Source organism: Blennius ocellaris (assembly GCF_963422515.1).
Source record: "Blennius ocellaris genome assembly, chromosome: 18".
NCBI lineage: Eukaryota > Metazoa > Chordata > Actinopteri > Blenniiformes > Blenniidae > Blennius > Blennius ocellaris.
Window position 1 is genome coordinate 20,751,870 of NC_137667.1, and position 22,651 is coordinate 20,774,520.

General features: G+C 46.1%; 1 protein-coding gene across 1 annotated transcript in view; it reads left to right on the top strand.

Annotated features, from left to right (window-relative positions):
* nt5dc1 (5'-nucleotidase domain containing 1) overlaps positions 1-12,291 on the top strand; it is a 68,408-nt gene extending 56,117 nt beyond the window's left edge. Inside the window, exons 10-12 of the mRNA XM_080513537.1 lie at positions 4,555-4,734; positions 6,713-6,881; positions 10,116-12,291. Of these exons, the coding sequence (XP_080369663.1) occupies positions 4,555-4,734; positions 6,713-6,881; positions 10,116-10,228 (462 nt within the window). The 3' untranslated portion in view covers positions 10,229-12,291. The remainder of the gene's footprint in view (positions 1-4,554; positions 4,735-6,712; positions 6,882-10,115) is intronic.
* Positions 12,292-22,651: the final 10,360 nt, after the last annotated feature.

Below are 22,651 nucleotides of genomic sequence, written 5' to 3' on the forward strand. Positions count from 1 at the left end.
GATGAGGGCGGGGTGTTGGAGTGGCGGCGGTCATGGCGATGTGGATCGGAGCGTTGGAGGAGCGGCGGTCGGGGCGATGTGTTCGGGGCGATGTGGTTGGGGCCTCCATTAAAGAACGCTTGTCAGTCGGATTCAATGATAAGGAAAGCTGAAACAAGAAGTAAGAAGAAACTTAACATGAAGGAAGGACTTGATCGAAAAGCGATGCACAAGAACGACGAGGATCGCGAGCCGCTTGCTAATGCTAACTCGCTAACAGAGACGTTGCGCTCGGGGCTGGATTCAATGAGTAAAGAGATACACAATCTGAAAACCGAGATGAAGGAAGACTCGCAAGCAAGAAATGTACCAGCAGCCGTCAGTCAACGCTAAAACTTTACAGCTTGCCGAGGCAGAGCGTCGCATCACGGCGATGGAGTGGAAATCCTCCAGGCAGCACAAGATACTGCAACACAAGATACTGCAAAACAAGATATTGCAACACAAGATACTGCAAAACAAGCTGACGGATGTTGAAGGGAGGAATAATATCTGCTCCTCTTTTCTTTTACCTCCTGGTGAGGAGGAACGTTTCTGTAAATGTTTTCGGCACTTTAAGGACATGAAAAAGAAAGGAGACGGGAGGTGGAGCTGCATTTCTCAGCAGCAGTCGTCATCCCCCCCCCCTCACCCCCCCCCCGCTCAATGCCCCCTCTGTTCCCCCGTCGGCCACGTGGAGAAAGCTCTCCTGGAATTCAGTGTCAACCTGCACTTCCAGGCTGTTTCAGGCTCCTCGGGGGCGACCCCAGCCGCTCTGTGTTTTCACTTCTCTCCACTTTCACCTGACAGGCCTGAAAGCAGGTGGGCTGAATGGAGGCATTCAGGGAACTTTACAATTGGCTCTCAGCGGCGAGTCAGAGACACCCGGAGTCGGGCCGCTTCCTGTCTGCAGAGCCAGCCATGTTTTTCTTGGTGAAAACCTAATGAAGTCACTCTGGCGGAGGAATGTTTCAGAAAAAGATCATTTCAAGTTGAAGTGGAGTGTAAAAGTCAGAGCGGGGTTTATTCTCTGGAGGCCGCAGGCCCCACACACCGCGGCACAATGGAGGTATTAAGCTCCTCCACATGCCTGCAGCTCTGTTTACCTGAGCCGGTTCGGCTTTAACTGCACCTCTGAGTGACGAGTGGATAAGAGCCGGAGCTCCCGTGGCCCCGCCGAGCCCGGGGGCCGCTCCACACAGCTGAAGCTCAACGCTTCAGTTCACTTATTAACACGACGTGATGCTGAACCCTGAAAGCATTATGGAGGGACTGCAGGACGTGTGACCTGACAGGAACTTTCTCAGGTGCACTGACAAATAAAAAAAAATAAAAAAAGTTCCGTAGTTATTCAATTAGTTTGGATGAACATGTTGAAGGCCCAGTCGGAGTAAATGTAACATGAACTAGTAAGGCAGGATGATCGGTCTGGTTGCTGATGGTCATTTCTCTGAGTGTGGACTGGTTACCTGTCTCAGGTGAAACCTGTCTTTCACCCAATGCTTGCTCGGTTGGTGAGTACATTTTGGTGTTGTTCGATGACAAAATCAGCAAGATTCAGAGAATGGACATGTTTCATGTTCATACATTTATTTTCAAGAGGCTGGGTTGTCGCAACAGTGTGTCTGAAAAGCTTCCAGGAAACGCCTTCAGATAGTCCGTGGAGCCTCATTTCCACTGCGCAATATTTGCCAGTTCGGTTTGTTGCAAGTGTGTTTCCACTGACACCAGTTGTGACTGGTACTGACGGAACTCTTCATCAGCACATCGCTATGGTTCTGCACAATGCAGTCGTCTGCTGATTGCTCAGTGACGATCGTCACTCTGAACAAGCCGAAACGTTAAATATCTCCTCGCCGCATGAAGTGAGCTGGTCCAGAGGTCATGGTCCAGAGGCCCTGATCCAGAGGTCATGGTCCAGAGGCCCTGATCCAGAGGTCCTGATCCAGAGGTCATGGTCCAGAGGTCCTGATCCAGAGGTCATAGTCCAGGGGTCCTGATCCAGAGGCCCTGATCTAGAGGTCCTGATCCAGAGGTCCTGATCCAGAGGCCCTGATCCAGAGGCCCTGATCTAGAGGTCATGGTCCAGAGGCCCTGATCCAGAGGTCCTGATCCAGAGGTCCTGAGCCAGACTTGAGGGTTTCGTCCTTCAGTCTCATGGACGATGAGTCTCCTGGATGGTGCGCTGGAGTCCCTGACCTCTGTAAATATTAATTGTAGTGACCCCTGGAGTCCCAGCAGCACCGCGGAGCAGTGAAGCCCAGCCGAGGCGTTCTCGGGTCCTGGGAGGACCAGCTGTGGTCAGTTCTGGGAAACGTCGGCTGGAAATGCGACTCCTGCAGCCCCCCCAGTCCCCCCCGCCTGCCGCGGCCCCGATTAGCCCCGTCAGTTTGTTTACATGTGGAAGGGCCGTCCGGCTAGCAGCACCGGCCTGTGAGGGGGGAGGGACACCAGCCGGCTACTGGAATGCTTCACATAGTCTTTACGGCTGCTGACTCCTGCTGGGAGTCAAACACTCAGAGACACGCTGGGACGTTACAGTCCAACCCAACTGCAGAACACAAACACTGAACTAGTAAAGCATCACAAGTGTACATTTTTAGCGGATAAGATCAAGGAGCCAACAGCATGTTTAGATTCTACTCTTATTTATTTCACTTTCAGTTGCCAAGTGAAAAAACACCACAGGAGAACCACTGAACACTGTAAACTTCACGGCTTGTTTGTGATTGGACGCCCTGCCGTTGACACGCTCGTCACCGACTGGACAGAAACACAGTCCATCTGGAGTTTCTAGTGTTTTACACTTCCAGGCCATTTGTTTACTGTCAATATCTTCCAATGGACGCCTAACACAACACAAACAGCAGCTACGGAAATCTATAAGCATCAATTATTCAAACTGTTAAGTTATTGAAAGCATTCCTGTGTATTATCCAACTCATTAAACTCAGTGGTTTGTATTTGGACGTTTTCTCCTCATATGAACCACTGATTGTTGTAGTGCCATGAGTGGATTCTGTTATTGGCTCCAAATCAATCACATCGAATGAAGATGGATGTAGTTTAGGTGAAGTTTGATCATTTATGAACACTTGAGACTCTCATGACCAACGCAGACACTGTGGTGTTTTTCTTCTGAAGTCTGTTTTAAGGCGCTCTTGAAACGGTTTATTTGTCACTTCCTTCATACTGCCATGTGTTAGAGTGAGTGTGGAGTCGATGCTACCTGTGATGGAGGCGGCTTATGCTGTGAAACGAGCTCTGTGGGAGGCAGCGTCGCATTCAGAGCCACCATATCATGCAGTACTGTTCCATATCATGCAGTACCATATCATGTAGTAATGTACCATATCATGCAGAACTGTTCCATATCATGCAGTACCATATCATGTAGTAATGTACCATATCATGCAGTACTGTTCCATATCATGCAGTACCATATCATGTAGTAATGTACCATATCATGCAGAACTGTTCCATATCATGCAGTACCATATCATGTAGTAATGTACCATATCCTGCAGTACCGAATCGTACCATATCATGCATTACCATATCATGCAGTACCGTACTATACCATGCAGTACCACATTGTACCATATCATGCAGTACCGTACTATACCATGCAGTACCACATTGTACCATATCATGCAGTACCGTACTATACCATGCAGTACCACATTGTACCATATCATGCAGTACCGTACTATACCATGCAGTACCACATTGTACCATATCATGCAGTACCGTACTATACCATGCAGTACCACATTGTACCATACCATGCAGTACCGTACTGTACCATATCATGCAGTACCACATTGTACCATATCATGCAGTATGTACCGACACATATTCCACAATGGAAACAAGCTTTACACTTTTCCAGAACTTAACATTTGATGTTCACGTCTAATCTCAACACTTCCCATCTCACTTATCAGTGGAACTGTAATGGTATTGCCCCAAAATGTTGTACCGTGCAATTGTTGATTATTCTATGATGTTTTATTATGGTAGAAGTTCACTTTGACCTCAGAAGAAAAAGCTGGCGCTTCAGTCTGATCCAGTGAGCGTGTTCTTGACTGCTGACCTCCTCCCACTGTGCAGCTCTGCTCTCGCTCAGCGGACGATCTGCGCCTTGTCATGTTAATCTGCAGTGTTTTTCCACTCTTGCGCTCAGTTTCCTGCTTGTTGAGGAAAGAATAGAAAAACTGGCTGCTGAAAAGAGGACTTTAAGCTTTGAGTGGCAGGAGCCCAGAGCTCCGTGAGGCCCTGCTCCGGCTCACTTTCCCTCCACACTGAAGGTTTCACAGTCATCAGACCTGGTGTGTCCTCCTCCTGCTCCTCCTCCTCCTCCTCCTGCTTCTCCTCCTCCTCCTCCTCCTCCTCCTGCTCCTCCTCCTCCTCCTCCTCCTCCTCCTCCTCCTCCTCCTCCTGCTCCTCCTCCTCCTCCTCCTCCTCCTCCTCCTGCTCCTCCTCCTCCTCCTCCTCCTCCTCCTCCTCCTCAGCTGCCTCTCTTTCTCCCTGCAGGTCGTGTATTTTGGAGACAGCATAAGGTCAGACATGTTCCCCGCCAGCAGCTTTGGGAAGTGGGAGACGGTCATGGTGGTGGAGGAGATGGAGGGCGAGGGCGAGGGCGTTCCCCAGAGCGAGGCGGCCGTGTCCAACAAGGCCCAAGTGGAGCCGCTGGAGAAAAAGGGAAAGTTTGAGGTGAGTTCACTGGAAGCAGCTGTTTCCGTTTAGCGGCCCTGACTCCGCCTCCAAGCCCCTGCAAAAAGCCCCACCCCCCCCCCCCCCCCCGCTCTAGCCTTTGTTAGCAGATGCATACCTCCGAGCTTCTGCTCCGACGCACGTGTTCCTTCCTTCTGTGCAGCTCTGCTCAGGTCAAACTCAAACCCTTAAGAAAAGAGAAGAAATACCTGATGAGGCTGCTTCTTCTGGCTCTATGAAGCCTCCACTAAATCGTGTGTAAATAAACAGAGTGAGCTATTTTTTTTTTTTTTATTCGAACCAGCTCTCTGAGGCAGTCTGATCTCGCAGCTCCATGTGAGGAAAGGTCAACTGTCTCAACTAAAATACACCAGCTGCTTGTGCTTACTTGTGTCAGTTTCACAATGCAGAAATGGATTTTAAAAAACGCTTAAACTGTCTGAATGGCTAAAAATAAATTAAGAAAATAATCCGATAAAATTACTTTAATGAAACAGGTCAAACTTCTAAACTAACTAATCGGCGGCCATCTTTGGAGCCCTCTCGCTGCGTGACGGCGGCCATCTTTGGAGCCCTCTCGCTGCGGGACGGCGCCCATCTTTGGAACCCTCCCGCTGCGTGACGGCGGCCATCTTTGGAGCCCTCTCGCTGCGTGACGGCGGCCATCTTTGGAGCCCTCTCGCTGCATGACGGCGGCCATCTTTGGAGCCCTCTCGCTGCGGGACGGCGGCCATCTTTGGAGCCCTCTCGCTGCGGGACGGCGGCCATCTTTGGAACCCTCCCGCTGCGTGACGGCAGCCATCTTTGGAGCCCTCTCGCTGCGGGACGGCGGCCATCTTTGGAGCCCTCTCGCTGCGTGACGGCGGCCTTCTTTGGAACCATCCCGCTGCGTGACGGCGGCCATCTTTGGAGCCCTCTCGCTGCGTGACGGCGGCCATCTTTGGAGCCCTCTCGCTGGCTCACGTTGGAATCACAACGGTAGAGTCAGGAGGTGTTTGGCTGGACTTCCTGTTAAAAAAATACTCCAGGTTTACTCTTCAGTGACTCTTCATCGGTCAAAACGAGGAAGCGGTAATTCGAGAACTCTCCGGTACGACGTTTATCTAAAGACGAACTCCAGCAGCAGCTGTGAGAAAGTTCTCCGGTTTGAAACGGAGCCTTTTTAGTGGCCAGATGAATCAAATGAGCCACTTTGTGCAGTCGACCACTGCTGAGCACGGTGGTGGAAGCATCATGCCTTTTCAGAGCAGCTTCCTCTAAAGTCTCATGGCAAACAGATGGCTGCTGAGCTGAAACCAGCTCCATTGTGGCTGTAAGACCTGTTCAAATGACAACAACAACACAAATCAACCCTTTTAAATATTATTATTATTATTATTTTTCAAAAGTGGCTCCAGAATTGAGTGGATTTTAGGACCAACAAGTTTGAGTTGAGTTCAGGCACTTCTATATTGAGTTATTTAGGATTGTATTCTGAAGTTTAGCTTTCAGGAAATATCTAAATATATTTCTTTTGGAAGCAAGGGAATCGATACAAATGAATAAATGAAGTCTCCTTCACTGCATTGATCCGTGAACGTTTTCCCCAATCCATCCAAACCACGTTGACTTCGGTCCGTTTAAACAGTAAATATCACCAGTTCAAAACACAATTCACTTGATAAGAAGGAGCGATCTGATATCTGCAGGTCGCCGGGGAAACGTTTTCTGACTTCCCTCCCCCCTGATTATTATCTTAATGCTGCTCTAGAAGATAATAGCAGAAAGCGTCTTCTTATCGTCTGCTGCCGTGCAACGTGTTCTGAGAATAAGTGGATGTGTGTGGTCTCTGCTGGCATCAGCCCGTCGGCCTGATTGATCCCGGGGGGGGGGTTTCTGGAGGAGGTTGTGAGTCGGGCTTGGAGGTTCCTGGTATTCCCTGCGCCCGGGGCCGTGACCCTCCCTCTGATTCAGGTCTGATCTTGTCTGGTCTCGACAGGAGCAGGGCATGAAGGCGCCGTCCGCCGCCTCCAACCAGTGGGGCTCCTACTTCGTGGACACGCAGCGGGGGGGCGGGGGGGACGAGGAGAGCCAGAAGCTGACCTGGTGCTGCCACTGCATCCACAAGTACAGCACCATGGCCATCCCCAGTGTGGAGCACATCGCAGGTACGTGGAACAGCGGGGCCCAGAACCGGACCGACGGCGAGCAGGAAGTCAAAACATGGAGCTCCGAAGGGTTTCAGACCTCAAGAGGAGGTCTTCCTGGGCTCTCCTCAAATCCAGTACATGCTTTTTATACATTGTTCTTTTACACACACGCACGCACGCACGCACGCACACACACACACACACACACACACACACACACACACCACTTCCCCTCAGCAGCTCAGAAAGCTTTGCCTTCTGCGCCTCTTTGGTTTCCATGCATCCGCCATTGTTTTACAAAACACACGTTTCCCCCAGAGTTTGTGTTCCCGAGTGAACGGGACTGATAAAACAAGTCCCAACTGCCCAGTCAGTGATGTCATCGCCTTCAGGTGAAGAAACATCCTGAATTTCTCACTGCTGCTTCAGTATGAAGACAAAAACTGTTCAATCCTTTTGGAACGCTCAGATCAAATCTTCTCTCTGGACAAATGGAAGCTTAGTAGGTTCATAGGTCTGTTGGTGAGAAGGTGACTGGACCAGAGGAGGTCTGAGGAGTCCACCAGGACTGGACCAGAGGAGGTCTGAGGAGTCCACCAGGACTGGACCAGAGGAGGTCTGGGTCTCCATCCCTGCTGCTACATTCAGAATTTGATGGGACCAGGAGGAGAGCTCGGGTCCATCCTGCCTGGTTTGGGTCTGGAGGAGGTTTTCCTCTGAGCAGGTTGAAACTCCACAGTCCACCTGAGGACGTCCAGTCCTTTAGGTCCACAGCGGACCGTCGCGTGGCAGAGACCTCCAGCAGAGTAACAGGGACAGAGACCTTCGAGGACCAGGACCTTCACATCACGGATGTTCATGAATCTGCAGCAACTCTGTGACGATATCTGGTCAAAATGGGCCAAAGACTCCGAGGAACAATTTTACAACCTTGTTCAGTTTGTGACACGGAGAATGATTCTGGTTTTAGAACGTCAGGGGAAGCAGAAGGAATCCTTCCCTCCTCACATCCAACATTAACAATCAAAACTGTAAAAGTACACTTGAGGAAAACAACATGAGGAAGTTATTAGCTGGATGATTTTTCAAAACCTCTGAGGTTTTTAAAGGATGATTATCAGCTTCTCCGTCTCCTGTAAATGAATAAGGTCATTACCGTGGAGATTAAGTGACAGATTGTACAAGCTTCTCCTTTGTTTCAAACTTCTACTGAGACTTTCTGACAATTACCACCTGATTATGGTTCCAAGTTACTTCTTTTCAAAGTAATGTCATTTCTTCTGTGGAACAATTGACATAACTGTTCAGTTGATGGTCTCCTTCGGTTTTAATACTTAACGCGTGACTAATTACAGTATTCACACAAGGTCCGTTGTAAATGATAGAATAATTACCTGTTATTTATTAGTGTCAAACTGATTCTTCTCGTGGGTTTCATCATTGTTTTAACCTATTTGGAAGAATTAGTCTTTATATATTAAAACAACTTGTAAAAGAGTCTTTGTAGGACAATAGATTGATTTAAACTGGAACGTGTCACACCGTTATGAAAACACAAGAGGGAGGTTTGGGGCACTGAGCATGCTCAGTGGGCTTTAAACTCAACTCCTTTAACTTTCACACAAGTTGTGAAAGACGAAACCTCTACTGTATCATGCGATCAAGGAAGAAATGAGCTCTTTTCATCTGATAGTGCAGCTCGGGTTTCGGGGGAAATTCCCTCCCCGGAGACCTTCTGCTTCAAAACCTCCACCTATTTCCTCCTTCCAGCTTCCAGGCTTCTAATTTCTTCACGGTTGCTTGATGCGTCGGTGTGTCGGGGTAAAGATGAGGCGTATGGCAACGTTGAGCGATCGCTGCCTGCTGTGGAGAACAGAATGTGCTTTCCCAGCTCTGATTCATCACTTGAGAAAGCAGCTTGAGAGCATCTGCAGCCTGACTGAAGGCAGATGTGTCTGCAGGTATGAAGGCGAGGAGCTTCGCCCTCGTAGCCCTTCAGCGCCGGGCGGCAGATACCATGGAAAATCACGGCGGAGTCTCAGTAACTTCTCAGTTTTCTACCGGGAAACGTTACCGACGCTGATAAACCCTTAAACTTTCATCATATCTGGACCAGAACATTGAGGGTGTGTTCACATTGTAATATTTGATCCGGACCAGAGTCTCTTCAAGCCTCCGAGCTCTGAACCGGATCTTAGAAGGTCCCCTCAACGTCCTGGGTCGTCCTTTACGAAGCGTCTTTCTAGTGGGCGGGGTGAGAGGACGTGACCGAGAGCGCAGTGCATTCTGGGAAGTGAACAAACAAAGGCGCAGAGGTAGAAAGATGGAAAGGTGGAAAATAACTTGTGGGCAGACGTGGAGAGAAGAAGAACTCGAGAGGAGGAGAACTAGAGAGGAAGAAGGAGAGGAAGAAAAGGAGGAAGAACTAGAGAGGAAGACAAGGAGGAAGAACTAGAGAGGAAGAACTAAAGAGGAAGATGAGGAGGAAGAGCTAGAGAGGAAGAAGAGGAGGAAGAACTAGAGAGGAAGAGGAGGAGGAAGAACTAGAGAGGAAGAGGAGTAGGAAGAAGAGGAGGAAGAACTAGAGAGGAAGATGAGGAGGAAGAGCTAGAGATGAAGAGGAGGAGGAAGAACTAGAGAGGAAGAGGAGGAGGAAGAACTAGAGAGAAAGTAGAGGAGGAAGAACTAGAGAGGAAGAAGAGAAGAGGAGGAAGAACTTGAGATGAAGAAGAGGAGAGGAAGAACGAGAGATGAAGAAGAGGAAGAAGAACTTGAGAGGAAGAAGAGAAGAGGAGAAAGAACTGGAGATGAAGAAGAGAAGAGGAGGAAGAACTGGAGATGAAGAAGAGAAGAGGAGGAAGAACTAGAGATGAAGAAGAGGAAGAAGAACTGGAGATGAAGAAGAGAAGAGGAGAAAGAACTGGAGATGAAGAAGAGGAAGAAGAACTTGAGAGGAAGAAGAGAAGAGGAGAAAGAACTGGAGATGAAGAAGAGGAAGAAGAGAAGAGGAGAAAGAACTGGAGATGAAGAAGAGCACAGCAAAATAGAGAGGAGGAAGTAGATTAAATGAAAGTTTCATGTACACGTAAGAACAAGTAATAATAAATAAGTGGTTTGTGTTTCCTGGCCAATGATTGGTCGATCACGTCATGTGACCACTCCCCTCTGGCCGAGGCCTCCAGTGTTTTGTAGAACCTGACCTTCCCCCGGTTCATCAATGTGTCTGACTTGGTTCTATGTTTCTCCTTGTAGATCTGCCTCTGGATTTCAAGTTCCCCCGGTTCTCCCCCGACAAGCCCTGCACCACGGGCTACTACCCCCGCCCCCCCGACTCGCTGCTGAAGAGGAGCGCCAGTCTGTCGTAAAGCAGAAAGTCAAGTGGTCTCTTCCCCCTCTGCCTCAGGAGAGGAACGTGCCTCCATTCCTCCCTCCATTCCACCCCCGCCACCGCCGTCGCCTCAGATCTGGCACCGATACCTCTGATGCCCCCCCCCCCCCCCCCATCCCCCCCCACAACTGTCACCTCGTACCCTCCCACCATACTCGACCCCCCCCCTTCCCCCACCGTGGCGTCAGCACAGGAACCCCCCCCCCGTCCAGAGAAACCATGTGAATGTAAGCCACAGTATCTCTGTAATCACGCCTACATTTGAACGTTGTTTCGTGGTTTGATGTTACCGTACACGTTGGAAATACGACTAAAATAAGTGTGCGCGTCCGCATACAGTGAAAATAGACAACGTAGTGTTTTACGTGTGTGAGGCCCTTTATCTTCTTTTCACCAGTTAGAAATCTTCAAGTGGACGTTTTAGCGTCTCTTGACCGTTGAAGTGATTAATTACCTCAAGAACATGTAAGCAACAAGAGTCCCGACCGTCTTCTGGAGTCGTTGTGTCAGTAGTTCTGTAAAACCGTTATCGTGCGCCTTTTGATTGTTTTTTTTTCTTGTTTGTTTTTTTTAAACTCTTGAGTTCATCGTGTGCATTTTAGCCGCCGTTTGAGGTTTCTCGTTTCCCCCGTGTCTTCAGGTCATTGTTGCTAACAAACTGACACGATCTCGTCCTTTGTGTTGGCTGTTTAAAAAAAAAATTAAAAAATTACACGTGAAAGACAATAGTAATAATAATATTAATAATAATAATGGAAGAAGACGACTATGCTCGGTGTTCTCTGTGTTACTTTTTGGTGCCATGTTCTCTGAGTGATTGTGTTAAAGTGGACTTCTTGTGCTTGGTTCGTCTGCACATCGAGACGTTAAGCTACTTTAACCGACTCCTGAATGGTTGTGTTGTCGGTTTGCATCAACGAGTCGTGCCATAGTACTTTCAGGAAGCCCCGGTTTGGTGAACCGTCTGCGGGAGTTTGCTCGTTGTTCTCACAGACGATCGGTATCGGGTCCGTCTCTGCGGGTTCGGGAGAGTTAGCATAGCTTAGCATGTGGGTCCCGCCCCCAGGAGGGTCTTTGCTTCTTTCTTCTTTCACCATTCTGTCCAGGTTAGTCTATTGCGCCGAGGCCGCCACATGGTGATGACGGCCACTGCCAACTCGGGCCGTCTGGTCTCCTTTTAGGGAACTGCAAATATTAAGGTAGTGCAACGACATAGATTGTCATTTACACAAGAAATTCTGCATGGAGTATCCAAATACATAGGGAAAACTAGTAGATTCAGGGTCTTTAAGCCTTTATATTTTCAAAAATCAACCTGAACATTTAGAAAAAGACGCACAAAAAATGTCCGCCTGACAGGTTCTCCTCAAAGGGAACGTGTTCAAGGACTTTCTGGAACATGTTCCCTTGACAGAGAAACAAAGTCCCAAGATTCTGAGCTTCAATTTAAACTCAAGATGAGCTGTGGAAAACAGCTAGCCTGTGAGTGAACACACCAAAACATTACTACCAATAACCTTCAGAATAAAAGCACTGGACAGCACCTTCAGGCGCCAACTGGTCCTGGATCAGGTTGGGCTTAAGATCCAAGACCTTCTTTTTTCTGATATTGACTCTGAAGTTCACTTCCTGGAACAAGTAGGTTCATTTGTTGTCTCAGCCTCAGCGGCAAGAGTTGACGTTGCTCAAGCTCATCATCATTATCTGAACAGTACATGTGACCGTTTTGCTCCAGTTCTTATGCTAAGCTAAGCTAAACATCCCGGACTGAGGAAACCCTGGTTCAGATCACCAGACAACATTGTGTTTCCTGTCAGAGCTCGGTTCTCCAAAGTGAATTCTTGACTTGTGCTGTGTGTGCAGGTGTGTCGTGCATACGGCTGTAGTGATTGTACTCTTCTCTTGTCGTCTGACCTGGAATACCTGACATGCACATTTGCCTTATGTTGGATTCATTTGTGGTTTGAGGCTCTGCAAAGCACCGGGAGAATTGAATCCTGTGTTCAAGTGTTCAAGTACTGTCGATGAAATAAAATGTTCTACGATTTTCTTACATGGCTGTTTCCATTCTGGTTTCTTGTGTTTTGTTTTCCTTTGCATGCCTTAATGCAGGGGTGGGGAACCTTTTTCACCTCAGGGGCCAAATCAACTTTTAGAAAGTACTCCAAGGGCCTTACAATTTAGCAGCATACATTCTAGTGTTCATACAATACAGCGGTAGGACAGATGGAGGATCATAATGTCTATGCATGTCAGACTCACCTAATGCGATGCCTGGAACTGTTTATCTTTGACGAGGCGTCCGGTGTCAGCTGGCAGTGATGATGATGCTACTCGAAGCTGGCTTTCCAAGTTTGGATCAGTCAGTCTTGAGCGGAGGCGGGTCTTTGCAAGAGTCAGTTTTGAAAAAAGCTGTTCACAGCATCTGTTTGTTGTCCCAAACAGATGCATATTTCAGGGCACGTCTTCTCAGAATGGGAAATTTCTCAGCATCGACGTACAGCTTGTAAAATTCAAGCAGAGGGAGGTTGTTGTACTTCGCTTTCAGCTCAGTGTTGCTTTGAAGATCAATTATTTCCATTTGTAAGTTTTCTGGCACATCAGCTGGTTGCACATTGAATGGCACAGCAAAGATGTCCAGTTCATTTTGTACATTTTTCACATCAGAAAACCTCTCATCAAATGCCTGACTGAGTTTTGCACACTGTCCAGCATATCCAGTTGTGACATCAGGCTGTTGTTCTTGCAGAGTGGGAACGTGCTCAGTGTTTCCCCTTCCCAGTTGTGCCTGCCATAGCCTTGACTTCACTTCAAATGATTTCACATTTGAAAGTAGAGAGCTGACGAGCTGGTCGGGACCTTGCAGCTCGATGTTTCGCTCTGACAGGTGCTTGGTAATGTCCACCATGAAGGACAGATCACTGAGCTCCGTGACAGGTTTTCCCTTCATCTCCATGAAGTGCTTGACTTCCTGGCGGAGTGCGTAGAACCAGATCAGCGTACCCTGCCTCGAGTTCGCTGAGCAGCTCTTTGAACTGGCGCTGGTTCAGCCCTCTGCTTTTAATGACATTTCTGACGGACACAATGGTTTTCATCACATTGCTTCAGGGAACGTGACAGACTCTCCTGATGTGTGATACAGTGACATACAATTAAATCATTTGGATCCGGATTCAGGCGGCTCATTTCTTTTTTGATGAACGCAGTCAGTCCCTTCTGTGCACCAACCATCGCGGTGCTCCGTCAGTAGAGACGCCGCTCAACTTCTCAAAAGTCAGTTCAAATGTGTTTATGGCCGCAACAACTTCCTTGAACAAATCCTCACCTTTGGTTGTATCGTGCATGGCTTGCAAAGACAGCAACTCCTGCTCCATATGGAAGTCAGCTGTAATCCCACGCACGAAAACTGCTAGTTGCGCTGTGATTGTGACGTCTGTTGTTTCATCGCAGGCCAGAGAAAAATATTCAAAGTTTCTTGCATTGTCCTTAAGCGTTTTTTCAATATCTTTTGCCATGTGGGTTATCCTGTCTGAAACGGTTCTTCGTGACAAGCTTACGCTTTGAAAGAATTTCACCTTGTCTGGTGCAAGCAGCTCTGCGGCGACTCCGAGGCACTCCTTCACCAACTCTCCCTCGGCATGGCGCTTCAGCTTTTTAGCTATTAATTCACTCACCGCGGAACTTGCTCGTGCAGTGTTTTCTCTGTCACTCTGGTTTTGTGAAAGCTGCTTGCTGGGCACTCAAAGTCCGGTGAAGAGCATTTATTTTATCCAAACGCATTTGTCCTTTCAACTCCTGGAGTTTAGCATGTTTCGTGGCGTAATGGCGCTCGAGGTTTGTCTTCTTCATCACTGCCAACCCATCGCCAGATACAAGGCACACAGGCTTGCCTTTCACTTCCACAAAGAAGAATTCATTTGTCCAATTTTCCTGGAATATACGGCATTCAAGATCCACCTTTCTTTTCTTAGCGGTCGCCATGATGCTGCGCTTGTCAATCAAGTCGATCACTGCCGCAAACTGTTGGCGCTCAATATGTCACGTAAAATCATTTGACCCCTCTCTATCATATATTAGATATAAATTTTCTGTTACGGCCCCCATGGCATATTATTGTTTATTTACGTGTACAGTAAATAATAATAATAATTTAAAAAAAAATTTGAATTAATAAATATGAAAAATGCTTTGGGGGCCGGGTCAAATGGCCTCGCGGGCCGTATACGGCCCGGAGTCCTGAGGTTCCCCACCCCTGCCTTAATGGAATGACTGGAACACCAGTCCGCTGAGTGACGTGAACCTGTTACTGCAGGTTTCCACCCCGTTACTGCGGGTTTCCTGTAACTGCAGCTGACAGCGACACGAAATATGTCATCTTCTCTGATATCTGATCAAATTCAGCCTGAAGCGTGACTTTACTGTGACTTTAGCATAACTTTAGTGTGACTTTAGCGTGACTTTAGCGTATCTTTACTGTGACTTTAGCATAACTTTAGTGTGGCTTTAGCATAACTTTAGTGTGACTTTAGCGTAACTTTAGTGTGACTTTAGCGTGACTTTACTGTGACTTTAGCGTAACTTTAGTGTGACTTTAGCATAACTTTAGTGTGACTTTAGCGTGACTTTACTGTGACTTTAGCGTAACTTTAGTGTGACTTTAGCGTAACTTTACTGTGACTTTAGCGTAACTTTAGTATAACTTTAGTGTGACTTTAGCGTAACTTTAGTGTGACTTTAGCGTAACTTTAGTGTGACTTTAGCATAACTTTAGTGTGACTTTAGCATAACTTTGGCGTGACTTTAGCGTAACTTTAGTGTGACTTTAGCATAACTTTAGTGTGACTTTAGTGTATAACTTTAGTGTGACTTTAGCATAACTTTAGTGTGACTTTAGCGTAACTTTAGTGTGACTTTAGCATAACTTAAGTGTGACTTTAGCGTAACTTTAGTGTGACTTTAGCGTAACTTTACTGTGACTTTAGCGTAACTTTAGTGTGACTTTAGCGTAACTTTAGTGTGACTTTAGTTTGACTTTAGTGTGACTTTAGCATAACTTTACTGTGACTTTAGCGTAACTTTAGTGTGACTTTAGCGTAACTTTACTGTGACTTTAGCGTAACTTTAGTGTGACTTTAGCGTAACTTTAGTGTGACTTTAGCGTAACTTTACTGTGACTTTAGCGTAACTTTAGTGTGACTTTAGCGTAACTTTAGTGTGACTTTAGTTTGACTTTAGTGTGACTTTAGCGTAACTTTACTGTGACTTTAGCGTAACTTTAGTGTGACTTTAGCGTAACTTTAGTGTGACTTTAGTTTGACTTTAGTGTGACTTTAGCATAACTTTAGCGTGACTTTAGCATAACTTTAGTGTGACTTTAGCATAACTTTGGCGTGACTTTAGCATAACTTTAGTGTGACTTTAGCATAACTTTAGTGTGACTTTAGCATAACTTTAGTGTGACTTTAGCGTAACTTTATGTGACTTTAGCATAACTTTAGTGTGACTTTAGCATAACTTTAGTGTGACTTTAGCGTAACTTTAGTGTGACTTTAGTTTGACTTTAGTGTGACTTTAGCATAACTTTGGCGTGACTTTAGCGTAACTTTAGTGTGACTTTAGTGTATAACTTTAGTGTGACTTTAGCATAACTTTAGTGTGACTTTAGCGTAACTTTAGTGTGACTTTAGCATAACTTAAGTGTGACTTTAGCGTAACTTTACTGTGACTTTAGCATAACTTTAGTGTGACTTTAGCGTAACTTTAGTGTGACTTTAGTGTGACTTTAGCGTAACTTTAGTGTGACTTTAGCGTGACTTTACTGTGACTTTAGCGTAACTTTAGTGTGACTTTAGCGTAACTTTACTGTGACTTTAGCGTAACTTTAGTATAACTTTAGTGTGACTTTAGCGTAACTTTAGTGTGACTTTAGCGTAACTTTAGTGTGACTTTAGCATAACTTAAGTGTGACTTTAGCGTAACTTTACTGTGACTTTAGCATAACTTTAGTGTGACTTTAGCGTAACTTTAGCGTGACTTTAGTGTGACTTTAGTGTGACTTTAGTGTGACTTTAGCGTAACTTTAGTGTGACTTTAGCGTGACTTTACTGTGACTTTAGCGTAACTTTAGTGTGACTTTAGCGTAACTTTACTGTGACTTTAGCGTAACTTTAGTATAACTTTAGTGTGACTTTAGCGTAACTTTTTTTTTTTTTGAACAATGTTTTTATTAATTTCCAATAAGAACATACAAAGCACATTAACATATGCCACACAAGTTACACAATGAGATGCAAATGAACCTCACTGCATACACATATATACAGAAAAAATTAACACGCACACAAACATACATATCCACATAAAATAATTACAATAATAAATAAAATAGAATAAGATAAATTTAAATTAAAAAAAATAAAAAAAAATAAAAATAAAAATAGTCACACACAGAATAGCTCTACAGATAAATATAATCTATTGTTGCTTGAGAAAGTCCATTAAGGGTGCCCACACTTCTTCAAATTCTTGTACTTTACCCCTGATTACATAGGTTAGTTTTTCTAATGTAACATACATTGCCATCTCTCTAATCCAAGATTGTGTAGATGATATTTCAGTGTCTCTCCAAGACAAAGCAACCCTCCTCCTGGCCTGCAGGAGGCCAAAGTTGAGACTTTAGCGTAACTTTAGTGTGACTTTAGCGTAACTTTAGTGTGACTTTAGTGTATAACTTTAGTGTGACTTTAGCATAACTTTAGTGTGACTTTAGCATAACTTTAGCGTGACTTTAGCATAACTTTAGTGTGACTTTAGTGTGACTTTAGCATAACTTTGGCGTGACTTTAGCATAACTTTAGTGTGACTTTAGCATTACTTTAGCGTGACTTTAGCACAATTTTAGTGTGACTATAGGGTGACTTTAGCATAACTTTAGCATAACTTTAGTGTGACTTTAGTGTGACTTTAGCATAACTTTAGCGTGACTTTAGCATAACTTTAGTGTGACTTTAGTGTGACTTTAGTGTGACTTTAGCATAACTTTAGTGTGACTTTAGCATAACTTTAGTGTGACTTTAGTGTGACTTTAGCATAACTTTAGCGTGACTTTAGCATAACTTTAGTGTGACTTTAGCATAACTTTAGTGTGACTTTAGCATAACTTTAGTTTGACTTTAGCGTGACTTTGTGACTTTAGCTTGACTTTAGTGTGACTTTTGTGTGACTTTAGCGTGACTTTAGCGTGACTTTAGTGTGACTTTAACATGACTTTAACGTGACTTTAGCGTGACTTTAGTATGACTTTAGTGTGACTTTAACATGACTTTAGCTTGACTTTAGTGTGACTTTAGTGTGACTAGCGTGACTTTAGCGTGACTTTAGTGTGACTTTAACGTGACTTTAGCGTGACTTTAGTATGACTTTAGTGTGACTTTAACATGACTTTAGCGTGACTTTAGCGTGACTTTAGTGTGACTTTAGCATAACTTTAGCATGACTTTAGCATAACTTTAGTGTGACTTTAGCATAACTTTAGTGTGACTTTAGCATAACTTTAGCGTGACTTTAGCATAACTTTAGCGTGACTTTAGCATAACTTTAGTGTGACTTTAGCATGACTTTAGCATAACTTTAGTTTGACTTTAGCGTGACTTTGTGACTTTAGCTTGACTTTAGTGTGACTTTAGCGTGACTTTAGCGTGACTTTAGTGTGACTTTAACGTGACTTTAGCGTGACTTTAGTATGACTTTAGTGTGACTTTAACATGACTTTAGCGTGACTTTGTGACTTTAGCTTGACTTTAGTGTGACTTTAGTGTGACTAGCGTGACTTTAGCGTGACTTTAGTGTGACTTTAACGTGACTTTAGCGTGACTTTAGTATGACTTTAGTGTGACTTTAACATGACTTTAGCGTGACTTTAGTTTGACTTTAGCGTGACTTTAGTGTGACTTTAGCGTGACTTTAGTGTGACTTTAACATGACTTTAGCGTGACTTCAGTGTGACTTTAACATGACTTTAGCGTGACTTTAACATGACTTTAGCGTGACTTCAGTGTGACTTTAACATGACTTTAGCGTGACTTTAACATGACTTTAGCGTGACTTTAGCGTGACTTTAGTGTGACTTTAACATGACTTTAGCGTGACTTTAGTGTGGCTTTAACGTGACTTTAGCGTGACTTTAGCGTGACTTTAACGTGACTTTAGCGTGACTTTAGCATGACTTTAACATGACTTAAGTGTGACTTTGACATGACTTTAACATGACTTTAGCGTGACTTTAGTGTGACTTTAACGTGACTTTAGCGTGACTTTAGTATGACTTTAGTGTGACTATAACATGACTTTAGCGTGACTTTAGTGTGACTTTAGCGTGACTTTAACATGACTTTAGCGTGACTTTAGTGTGACTTTAGTGTGACTATAACATGACTTTAGCGTGACTTTAGTGTGACTTTAACCTGACTTTAGCGTGACTTTAGTATGACTTTAGTGTGACTATAACATGACTTTAGCGTGACTTTAGTGTGACTTTAACATGACTTTAGCGTGACTTTAGTATGACTTTAGCGTGACTTTAGTGTGACTTTAACATGACTTTAGCGTGACTTTAGTGTGACTTTAGTGTGACTTTAGCGTGACTTCAGTGTGACTTTAACATGACTTTAGCGTGACTTTAACATGACTTTAGCGTGACTTTAGCATGACTTTAGTGTGACTTTAACATGACTTTAGCGTGACTTTAGTGTGGCTTTAACGTGACTTTAGCGTGACTTTAGTGTGACTTTAACATGACTTTAGCGTGACTTTAGCGTGACTTTAACATGACTTAAGTGTGACTTTGACATGACTTTAACATGACTTTAGCGTGACTTTAGTGTGACGTTAGTGTGACTTTAGCGTGACTTTGTGACTTTAGCGTGACTTTAGTGTGACTTTAACATGACTTAAGTGTGACTTTGACATGACTTTAGCGTGACTTTAGTGTGACTTTAACATGACTTTAACATGACTTTAGCGTGACTTTAGCATGACTTTAACGTGACTTTAGCGTGACTTTAGTGTGACGTTAGTGTGACTTTAGCGTGACTTTGTGACTTTAGCGTGACTTTGTGACTTTAGCGTGACTTTAACATGACTTTAGCACAACTTTAGTGTGACTTTAGCATGGCTTTAGTGTGACATTAGCATGACTTTAGCGTGACTTAGGCGTGTTGTTCAGAGTCAGTTGATGTCCAAAATGGCAGCCGAGAGCTCGACCTCTGACGTCACGTGAAAAACCTCAATAGCATATTTTTCTCTGCATGTATGTGTGGTTTCATTCCAGAAACAACTCGGCGCATACACGCTAATTAGCATGTGTGATAGTTTTAGCATAGGCGCTAATCAGGACATACATTAAAGTTAGCATATGGTCTAATTAACATGCATGCTGATTAGTATATGCGATATTGTTAGCATATGTGATAGTGTTAGCATATGCGCAAATTAGCATAGGTGTATAAGTTAGCATACATATTGTATTTGTGTCCCACAGTTTTCTTCTTTTTTTTGTGGTTTCACTGTTCGCCCGTCGGTGACTGAGCTACTGGAAGTCAAGACGATGAAGGCTGCAGCTTCCCTGGCTCTCAGAAGAGTTTGACGGTTTCCTCACAGTACGCACTGCGCCAGTACTACTCGGAGAGAGAGTAGTACACACATACTGACCCACGTTCTGGGTCAGAGTCCTGCGAGCAGCCAGGACCCGTCCAAGGCTGTTGATGTTAGGTTTTAAACTGGACCTCTGTCAGTCTGCAGTGTGAACGTGATCGGACCCCAGAGCGCAGAAGACGTTGTGAAGTGGACGCTTCAGGAAGTAAACCAGGACGGCTCCCATCAGCACCAGGGTTGCCAGATGTGACTCACTGTTTCCAGCCCGAACAAGGTAAAACCCACACACCTCAATAAAAACCAGCCCAAATCTCAGCCTGCGTAGGAATCATGTTAAAACCTTAAAACTATTATGTATAAAGAACACGTCATAAACAAAAACGCACCTAATAAAGTAAGAAAGTAAGAGAGTTTGTCCACCCAATTGGGGGATGCGTGCCATATCTGGCAACACAGGTCAGCCTGTAGATCCATTATACAGTGGCTGTTAAATATGAGACAGAATCTAGACGCCATGAGGAAGAAAAAGCACAGCGTCTATCATTTTGGTTGAAATGTTCACGCTTTGCCACTGCAAAGTTCACATTGTTTCACTGACTGAGACCTGGGTTGTTTTGTGGCTGTGAGAACGTCTTTGGTCCATCAGGAACTGCTACAAGTTAGCTTGGTTCCTCCTGGTTCCTCCTCCTGGTTCCTCTTGGTTCCTCCTGGTTCCTCCTCCTGGTTCCTCCTGGTTCCTCCTCCTGGTTCCTCCTCCTGGTTCCTCCTCTTGATTCCTCCTCCTGGTTCCTCCTCCTGGTTCCTCCTCTTGATTCCTCCTCCTGGTTCCTCCTGGTTCCTCCCGGTTCCTCCTCCTGGTTCCTCCTCTTGATTCCTCCTCCTGGTTCCTCCTGGTTCCTCCTCTTGGTTCCTCCTGGTTCCTCCTCTTGATTGCTCCTCTTGATTCCTCCTCCTGGTTCCCCCTGGTTCCTCCTCTTGATTCCTTCTCCTGGTTCCTCCTCTTGATTCCTTCTCCTGGTTCCTCCTCCTGGTTCCTCCTCTTGATTCCTCCTCCTGGTTCCTCCTCCTGGTTCCTCCTCTTGATTCCTCCTCCTGGTTCTCCCTGGTTCCTCCTCTTGGTTCCTCCTCTTGATTCCTCCTCCTGGTTCCTCCTCTTGATTCCTTCTCCTGGTTCCTCCTCCTGGTTCCTCCTCTTGGTTCCTCCTCTTGATTCCTTCTCCTGGTTCCTCCTCTTGATTCCTTCTCCTGGTTCCTCCTCTTGATTCCTCCTCCTGGTTCTCCCTGGTTCCTCCTCTTGATTCCTCCTCCTGGTTCCTCCTCTTGATTCCTTCTCCTGGTTCCTCCTCCTGGTTCCTCCTCCTGGTTCCTCCTCTTGATTCCTCCTCCTGGTTCCTCCTCCTGGTTCCTCCTCTTGATTCCTCCTCCTGGTTCTCCCTGGTTCCTCCTCTTGATTCCTCCTCGTGGTTCCTCCTCCTGGTTCCTCCTCTTGATTCCTCCTCCTGGTTCCCCCTGGTTCCTCCTCTTGATTCCTTCTCCTGGTTCCTCCTCTTGATTCCTCTTGGTTCCTCCTGGTTCCTCCTCTTGGTTCCTCCTCCTGGTTCCTCCTGGTTCCTCCTCTTGGTTCCTCCTCCTGGTTCCTCCTCCTGGTTCCTCCTCTTGATTCCTCCTCCTGGTTCCTCCTCCTGGTTCCTCCTCTTGATTCCTCCTCCTGGTTCCTCCTGGTTCCTCCCGGTTCCTCCTCCTGGTTCCTCCTCTTGATTCCTCCTCCTGGTTCCTCCTCTTGGTTCCTCCTGGTTCCTCCTCTTGATTCCTCCTCTTGATTCCTCCTCCTGGTTCCCCCTGGTTCCTCCTCTTGATTCCTTCTCCTGGTTCCTCCTCTTGATTCCTTCTCCTGGTTCCTCCTCCTGGTTCCTCCTCTTGATTCCTCCTCCTGGTTCCTCCTCCTGGTTCCTCCTCTTGATTCCTCCTCCTGGTTCTCCCTGGTTCCTCCTCTTGGTTCCTCCTCTTGATTCCTCCTCCTGGTTCCTCCTCTTGATTCCTTCTCCTGGTTCCTCCTCCTGGTTCCTCCTCTTGGTTCCTCCTCTTGATTCCTTCTCCTGGTTCCTCCTCTTGATTCCTTCTCCTGGTTCCTCCTCCTGGTTCCTCCTCTTGATTCCTCCTCCTGGTTCCTCCTCTTGATTCCTCCTCCTGGTTCTCCCTGGTTCCTCCTCTTGATTCCTCCTCCTGGTTCCTCCTCTTGATTCCTCCTCCTGGTTCCCCCTGGTTCCTCCTCTTGATTCCTTCTCCTGGTTCCTCCTCTTGATTCCTTCTCCTGGTTCCTCCTCCTGGTTCCTCCTCTTGATTCCTCCTCCTGGTTCCTCATCCTGGTTCCTCCTCTTGATTCCTCCTCCTGGTTCTCCCTGGTTCCTCCTCTTGATTCCTCCTCGTGGTTCCTCCTCCTGGTTCCTCCTCTTGATTCCTCCTCCTGGTTCCCCCTGGTTCCTCCTCTTGATTCCTTCTCCTGGTTCCTGGTTCCTGGTTAGGGTAGTTAGTATGGGGTAGATATTTGAGGCAGTTACTGTGGGGTACTTTGTTGTACCTGTAACCGGAGCTGGGAGGGAGGAGGGGGGAGGAGGAGAAGGAGGAGGAGGAGGGAGGAGGGAGGGGGGGAAAGGGGGGGGGGGGGGGGGGGAGGAGGAGGGAAGAGGGCGGCCGCCGGGCTCAGGCTCTCTCCTCCTCCTCCTCCTCCTCCTCCTCACTCTCTCTCTCC